This window comes from Glandiceps talaboti, chromosome 10, assembly GCF_964340395.1.
Source record: "Glandiceps talaboti chromosome 10, keGlaTala1.1, whole genome shotgun sequence".
In the NCBI taxonomy this organism is placed as follows: domain Eukaryota; kingdom Metazoa; phylum Hemichordata; class Enteropneusta; family Spengelidae; genus Glandiceps; species Glandiceps talaboti.
Genome location: NC_135558.1, coordinates 16,376,950 through 16,385,866, shown reverse-complemented (window position 1 = coordinate 16,385,866; position 8,917 = coordinate 16,376,950). Strand labels below are relative to the sequence as shown.

The following is an 8,917-nucleotide window of genomic DNA, read 5'->3' as shown; positions in this document are numbered from 1 at the left end:
GCGAAAAAAGGGTCATACATGCTTTGGCTTGCGACAATGCCATATATACTCATAGTCTGTTTCCTTCCTGCATAATCGGTACACCTGATAAGCCATACATAATTATGTATATTCTACCAAGGTCTCCCTATAGCCTAAGTTATAATATAGATTGTTCATGATGGCCACTTATTTAAATTCTACAAGTTGTCGGTTCCATCCTAACCTTTGGCATTTATTTCTGAATAGCCCATGTTTAATATTTGAACCATGAGTGTGTCTAAGGCAACCAACCCAGCTGGCATTTACAGAATATTGGCACTGATAATCAATTCGGCCTTAGGCTGAGATGGGGAAATAATTTTCCTCATTGGGACATTGGAGCTATTCGGAATCAACAGATGCTTTAAGTATCATTATATATATGACACACACACTCTATATATATCATTGACACATATATCATTGACACATATAGTCCAACTGTCATGTTTGGTTGGTTTGGGTTTGTTTTTGTTTGTTTGTTTTTTTTGTTTTTTTTTTGTTTGGGTTTTTTGGGTTGTTTTTTTTTTTTTTTTTGGGGGGGGGGTTGGATGGCTGGTTTGTTGTTATGGAGGTGGGTAATTGTGTGTGCTGTTATTGGTCTTTAGGGTGTTATTTCTTTTCTATATAGGCAGATATATTGGTTGTTCCGTTGTGTTTCTTTTTGGTTCCTCCAATTCCGAAGGTGATCTCTCTCTCTCTCTCTCTCTCTCTCTCTCTCTCTCTCTCTCTCTCTCTCTCTCTCTCTCTCTCTCTCTCTCTCTCTCTCTCTCTCTCTCTCTCTCTCTCTCTCTCTCTCTCTCTCTCTCTCTCTCTCTCCCTCCCCTAGAACATTTATTTATCAAATATTATAATTCATAGAAAAGTTAGTCATGTTAACAAAGCTCGAGCACAGCATCAGTCAAGGAAAGAATCGATTGTCTACAATAACACAGTTTAGAAGTTTACAATTTTCTATTAGTTTCTACTACAAATCTGATCAAAATGTATTCATGTGTACAAACAGTAATGTTTACCCGACGAATTGTAGATCTGCAATCGCGACTAATATAAATAGTGAAATACAAAAACATTTACTCATGGGTGCACCGTGGATTACGTCATTGAAATGGTGTTCTATATATGACTAGTGATGATCAAATGATCGATTATTTGCTGGTAGATAACTATTAAGAAGCCTGAAACTTCACTGAAAAGACTAACCCTGCTAAATTTGTAATTGAATATGACAGGAGATGTTGAGTATTTTTCGAATGATTCATCTCGTTATCATTCTGTAATATTACGTATTCTGGATATTTCCTGATCAGAATCGTTTATCCAAAAAACTCTATTTACATTGGTTGAATACACAAACACAATAACAAAAATTATTTGCAGATAGGACCATTTTAAAGTTTCGAGTCTATATTCCTAACATTGTATTATATTCTATACTATGTCTGTTAATCTTTTTTATACTTTCACTATGTTTACATGAAGTGCATACAAGGTGACTACTCTAACATTACACAGAAATCTATCCTATAGAAAATCAAATTTCTTTAATCTAAAAGAGTCCCTTATGTCATTCCGGTCTATGGACTTTTACTCTTGAACTACTTCCATGGTCCTCACCAGAGGGTTTTCTCTTACTCCCACCAATTGTATTATATATTTGATTTCATTCATTTTCAGATAGAATTATTTTCAATGAAAATCAATAGAATATATCATTCTAGGAATGTTTTTGGTAAACTCTTGTCAAATAACAAATGAATTTTCATTCTTTCATGGGCAAGTACAAGTTTTGCTAGCGCTTGACACTATTGAAATTTCTTCATGAACGATAGCTACGAGATCATGTAACACGCCTAACTGTCAATTATTAGTTTTTTATATCTCGACTGACAATTATTGTAATATTGACAAAGATAGAAGTAAAAGCTGGCAAACACTATCATTTGCTATTTATTGTTAAGAACTTCATTGTACATTCCTTCACAGATATGACAAGCTGTGCATTTGAAGTTCGATTCTCGAATACTAAATAAAATAGATATATTTATTAGTCTAATTTTACAAATACTTACTACCAAACCAGAGGGACTATAGAATATCTTTTACAACTCACACTTTCTTTGTTACGAATTGCACAGAGGGACTATAGAATATCTTTTACAACTCACACTTTCTTTGTTACGAATTGCACAAACAAAATACAGGCACTGAAAGGGCGTAGATACATGAAATGTTACGATTTTATCTCATAAATTAACAGTTTTGTGTTTGAATCTTCACTGTTTCATCCGACAGAGTTGATAATTTGTGTTCACAGTCAGATAACATGTATCATGCTATATGCTTGCGCAACATACAGTCTGTATTTTGCGTTATGTAATTTGGAACAAAAGACATTGCAATGAGACGAAAATAACACCATACTGCCTATTTGAAACTCTATAGTTTCCCTGATTTAAAAGTAATCTCTTATCTTGTACCATTATTTACTGAAGACAATAAGTATACAATTTCATTCAATTATTGATAGTTTTGTTAATAATTGGTCGTCATATTAACTGTACGTCAGTCTGTCTGTGTATCAGAATATTTGACGTGCTATGGTTGGGAGGGGGACTGGATCAGTGTCGAGTTGGGAGGGTGTTTGAGATCACTACTGAATTAATATCTCGATTCAGCAGTAAGGTGGATTCATCATTATGGCCACTTTTTGTTATAAGAAGACAATGACGGCGAATCCTTTAATTCAACACTAGTAGGGAATTTACTAATGAGGATATGTGATTCAGTATGACATCCAGTTAATGATGATTTAACTGCAATTGTGATATTAGAAATGAATTGTCTCAAGGGTAGAATTGTCGAATGAAACAGACAACGCTGTCGTGATCTCAGGCACATCATCTTTATTACATCCATGTGATCTAGCCTAACGATGGTTCTAACTTTGTTCTTGCTGCTGCAAGTACAAGGACGTCATTGGCTGTAATTTTGATATGTTTTACTGAGCAAAGACTTTGATGCAGTGGTTGCTATAGTAAGTAACTATTACCTTGCCAAACGGTTCATCATCACTAACACAAACACCGAATGGTTCCATTCTATCGGTATCACCACTATCGACACGGCCAACAAATCGGCCACGCGACTCATATTTCACTACCCTATAGTTACCTGAGTCTGCAACATACACGTAGCCGTGTTTATCTAGACACAAGCCACGCGGAGAATTCAGCTGACCATCACCACTTCTCATATTACCGAATGAATACAGGAAGTGACCGTCAGCATCAAACACTTGCACTCGGTGATTACCATATTCTGATACATAGACATTACCTGTATCATCTATACAGGCAGAACTGGGTTGGAAGAATTGGCCATCCATGTTGCCCTGACTACCGAAAGATTTGATACATTCTTCATCCTGGTTGTAAACATGAATACAATGTGCACTCAAATCAACCACATAAACCTTCCCATTGGTAGGACTTATTGTAATACTTATTGGCTCCCCACATTTCCCATTCCCAAAGCATCTGATCAGCTTGCCGTTTTCATCACAGACAAGAATCTGTTCATTTCCATTGTCTGTGATGAAGATATTACCATCTACTGAAACAGCTGCATCGTATGGTGTAATTGGATATCCAACATTTTGAAATGTAAACATACTCTGATGTTTTCCACTCAGGCTAAATGATTGTAATCTGTGATTATTCCGATCACAAACTAATGCATGTCTATTTCTGGTCATCGTTACACCCCATGGACCACTCAGCTGCCCGACCCCTGACCCTTGCTCCCCAAAGCTAGACACCAACCCTTTCTTAGGAATAACTTTAACCACAACTGGTGATCCTTGTACTGGTTTCTTATTAACAGATATTAAAAGTTCATGTTCTCCTTCCATCTTTCCATGAGTTTTCAAAGTCATTGTTCCATCTTCGTTATCACATGCTATCACATTCTCTGTCGTATTGTCTGGTTTCTTCACTAAGACAAGAACTCTTTCAGGCGCTACTCTCTTCAGTCTTGTGTCTGCTGCAACTGTAACAGCAATTTCTTCATCAACTCTCACAAAGTTCGGAGAAGCAGTCACTTTGTACATGTTAGCATCAACTGATATTACATTTCCTACACTCTTCTCCCTACAGAAGTCATCATACGGTCTGAACTCCATGTAGTCGTCCTCTCTTGGCTCAGTTTTGGTCTCGACTTTCAGAATTTCTGTCATTTGAGTTGAAATACCTTTCTTTGCAGACATCAATTGTGCAGCATTTCCATATTCAACCAGTTTCTCAGTGTATTCTCTGGCATTTCTTAAATCACTCTGAGCTATGATCAGTCCTTTTAGTTGTGCATTTAAGTTTGTTTTCCTTTCGTGATATTCATCTGTCATCTCTGTCATTAATCTGGCGCAGTTTTCTTGTATCAAACGAGTGACTTCTTCGATAGTATTAGCGACGTGATCTTTCAACTTCTTTCCCTCCGAAGTGAAGCAGTTATCCAGTGATTCCGAGATTTTCTCGACCGCCAACTCACTGTGTTTTGCTTCGGTTTCTTTCACTTTTACTTTGTCTATCATGTCGGCCAATTCTTTGCGATAATCACTGGCTGCGTCATTTACACACCTGTATTTGTGCTCTGGTCTCGGGTGTTCTAAGGTAGTACATTTTAGACAGATTGTTCCGTCACACGTATCACAGTAGAATTCCAGTTCGTAGTTCTGGTGTCTAGGACAGTACATTGGAGGCTGTACCGAGGCTGGGTCATCACACTTTGCTGTATTGAATTCATCCAGGGTAACCAAGCGATGAGATCGGGACATCGGGAACCGCTTGTGTGCACGAACACAATTTTCACAAATTGGTAGACAACATTCGATACAGTGTGTTGTACTTTCGCCATTCTCACATCCCATACACTTAATCGATTCTGACGTATTATCGTCTCGTTTGTTGAAAGTGTCAACCAAATTATTCAAAAAGGAATTTGTACCAATACCTTCAACACCACTACCCGGAAGTGGGTGGGATCTTTTGCAAATCGGGCAGGTTATGGCATTCTCTTTCACCAGCCTCACCAGACAAGGTTTGCAGAAGTTGTGAAGACACGGTAGACATTTAGCGTCCTTGTATTGCTCTGTACAGATAGTACACAGGAGGAAATTCTTGCCAATTTTGTCGAGAAGTTGCCCCTCGTTTGACGCCATGTTGCTTCTGTGTCCTTCTTTGACATATAATCGTGTAGATTTCGAAGAATTATTGAAATGAACCCAACGGAGTACAATGTACGGGTCATACTCTGCTACTTTGACGTGCCACTCAAGACATATGTACATGTATGACTCATCACTGAATAAATATTTTCCATTTTCAACATTAAATATAACAAACTAACAACGTATTGACGAGACAACGATCACGGAAAGATTGGGTGTACTCACATAATATGCACAATACGCTGCGGTTATTAAACCCCTCCTTTTTTTCAATTCATGGAGGCTTCTGACTCTTGCTTTTTAAATCACAAGTCTGGCTCCTCTTTGAACGCAAGTACGACATTTTACCTCACATACAACACTATAATAAACAAAATTTATATATCATTAGAATTTTGTGTTGATAAAGTAGTGCGACAAAATAATACTGAAAAAGTTTAGCAAGGATATTCTCCACGTTTGTTTCCGTACCTTACATTTATGAAAAACAGCAATTGATCTTAAAAACTATTTATCGCAATCAAACTCAATGATTTGCGGATTTTGTAAATATATATATATATATATATATATATATATATATATATATATATATATATATATATATATATATATATATATATATATATATATGTTGAGGGTAGAAGAAAATCAAGTCGGGTTTTTCGTCTCTACAAGCCTGTTTCGTGAGTAAATCACTCGTCAGGAGATGTTGATGTACTGAATATACCTCGTATAAATCGTGTGGTGTAAGGCGGGTTTTACCTAGGTTGTTGAGTGGTGCTTTTGTTTGTACAAAATGTGTCAATTATGTGTGCGATGGGTCAGGTGTTACACAACAATGTTTTATTTCGATGGCGACAAGAGGATACAAGCTCATTTCGTTTATTTAATGTGGATAGTTCGGGTCGGCAGATAATAAAGAACTTTTCTTTGAGGCATAAATTGCACTTCTTGCTTGCGCTATTGTAGGTTGGGTGGGATGAAAGTGGTCGCCAGGAAATGGAGTGGTCGATGTTTTTATCCTTGAGGGTCCAGATCATGTTTGCTGAGTTCCGTAGAGTTCCTATGTTTAGTGTGTCGGAATGATGCTGTGTGGTTTCTGTACCTTGTCTTAAACTCGTTTTCTGTGAGCCCGATGTATGTTTCTGTATAAATGTCGTTGTCCTAGCGTGTGACGGCTGCTTGGTAGATTACGGATTTCTGTAGGCAGTTTTCGTTGAGCGGGCATGTTTTCTTTTGCCGACAGTTGCATGTTTTATTGGCATTGGTGCTGTTTACGGTGGTGTTGGTGCGTTCGTGTGAAATAGGGATGCGTTTGTTGTGGTTGTTGATGACATGCTTGATGTGTATGCTCTTAGTCGTGGTTTGTGGGTGGTTGCTATCTCGGTGTACATATTGCAGGATAGTGTCGGGCTTTGTGTAGGGCCGGTACGTATCGTTGCTCAAGTTGAGGGTGACATCTAAAAAGTTGATTATCTGTTTGTTGGCTTCTATTGTTATGCGTAGTCCGTTGAGGTGGAAAATGCGGCATATGTTTTTCTTGATGTTTTCTGTGTCTCTTGGTGATGTGTTCGAAACGGCTAATCCGTCATATATATATATATATATATATATATATATATATATATATATATATATATATATATATATATATATATATATATATATATATATATATATATATATATATATATATATAGGAGGAACCAAGAAGACCATTTTGACGTAAAGATGGAGATACGTAAACTACATTTATAAAACTATATATGCTGTAATTATACATTTTCGGTTTTGAGTACGGTTTGGAAATGAACAAGTACAGTAAGCTTAGCTACAGATTGAAGTAAGCATTTTCTTTGGAATATTTTGTTTTAAACCTAGCATTTTAGACCGATTCATAAACAACCCATAGTAGGACTACGTTGCGCGTTTTGCTGCGCATTGTACCTTTAGAAACGTTCTTATAATACTTTAACTTTAAAAGTTCACGTCATAATCTAACTATGCAATGATCCGAAGTTGCAGATCTATCTGTGAAGTCATGGTATTTGTGAAATTCTAATTTGCATGAGAAATCAGTTTTTATTTCAGTCAAGCTGAACGATCCATCGTTGTAGGCGTGTGTGTTCGTTTGTGCATGAGAGAGAGCGAGAGAGTATGTATGTGTGTGTGGTTGGGGTGTATATATGTGTGTTGATTGAGAATGGCGATGTGATGGTACTGTGGGTGTCTATATATATCGCCAAAAGAAGCTGAAACAAAAGCAGGTAAGCTGTCGATAACAGATGAATCAGAAGCACTTGATCAATGTCTTCGCAGAGCAGGAGAAAATCATTGACGACATTATGAGAAAAAGTCAAATAAAGTCACTAGCTCACATTAAAACATGCAAAATGGTGAAAAGCTAATGAGAGGGTTGAAAGATGAATAGGATAAAAGGTAAGGTAATAATTTAAGTTCAAAACTGAAAGATCTTGATGTTGATAGGAATGGCCTATCAAATAGAGAATACACCGAGAACTTGGTGACTTATGGGAATGTGGTACATTTGATGACTGCAAAGAAAAGTATGTCAGCAGACGAAATTATGAAAGTTGAGACCCCCAGTAAACTGACAGACGATTCCCGATTTCGAACCACACGATGACTTCTGTAGGGAAAAGTGTGCTGCGCTGGAATAGTGGTAACAGATCTTGTGTCATACAAAGCGACTGACATATACCCGAAGTTGTTCAGAGACAGACAGAATTGACAATTATTATATCTTTGCCAAACTTGGAAGTAAAAAAAACCTGGCAAAGACTATCAATTACATTTTTTTTTACTTCTAAGTACTTCATTGCACAGTCTTTCACAAATATGACAATCTGTACATTTAAAGTTCTTGAATATATTTATAAGATGATTTTACAAATTCTTACTACCAAACCAAGAGATTATAGAGTTTCGGCATGGTATTTTGTGCATCTCACACGATGTTTTTTGTTACAAATTACACAAAAAATACATATACAGACAACGTGGCCGTGGATGCACATGGGATATTACATTTTATCTCACTCTGAACACAAAATAAACAGTGTCACCGATGACACTGTGTGTTTGGTAATGTAATGGTAACTTATATTTACAGTTAGCTAGATTGTACAAACTGTATTTGCACGATAAGTAGACCTAAGAAAAGATCCGATCGAACCCTGGGGGCTAAACTGAAATGAGAAATCTTCGTCAGTCATTGTTACTCATTGACTGTTTACTCTAATTATAACTATATTTATTTATTTGTGTTTGTTTGTTTGTTTGTTTGTTTGTTTGTTTGTTTGTTTGTTTGTCGTTGTTTTATTTGTAACGCGGTTCCGTGGCTCTCTGTTAGCGCAGGGGTTCATTCTTTGATATGACTGTTAGATATTTCTAGGAATAACCCTATGCGAGTTTTCTGTATCTAAGTATTAAGTAAAACGTTCGTCTATACTTAATTTATATAGCACAACATCTAACATAGACCATGACCAAAGGGGTGCATGTTATGACAATAGTGACAAATGCACAATATTGAGTGTAACAACGTTAACGTAACTTTAATTCCGTAGCTAGATGGTGCTCTGATGAAGCAAGATTAGATGATTCAAGACAGTTGTCTCGGTAAGTTTCATTGTATTGGCAGTAAGG

The 8,917-nt window shown here is 36.7% G+C and overlaps 1 protein-coding gene across 1 annotated transcript; it reads right to left on the bottom strand.

The window, feature by feature from the left end:
• Positions 1-3,022: 3,022 nt before the first annotated feature.
• LOC144440658 (tripartite motif-containing protein 2-like) lies at positions 3,023-5,236 on the bottom strand. The gene has a single exon (XM_078130043.1). The coding sequence runs from the start codon at positions 5,234-5,236 to the stop codon at positions 3,023-3,025; it is 2,214 nt and encodes a 737-aa protein (XP_077986169.1).
• Positions 5,237-8,917: the final 3,681 nt, after the last annotated feature.

Coding starts and splice junctions, on each gene's coding strand:
- LOC144440658 (XM_078130043.1), bottom strand. CDS start 5,236: ATGGCGTCAAACGAGGGGCAACTTCTCGACAAAATTGGCAAGAATTTC.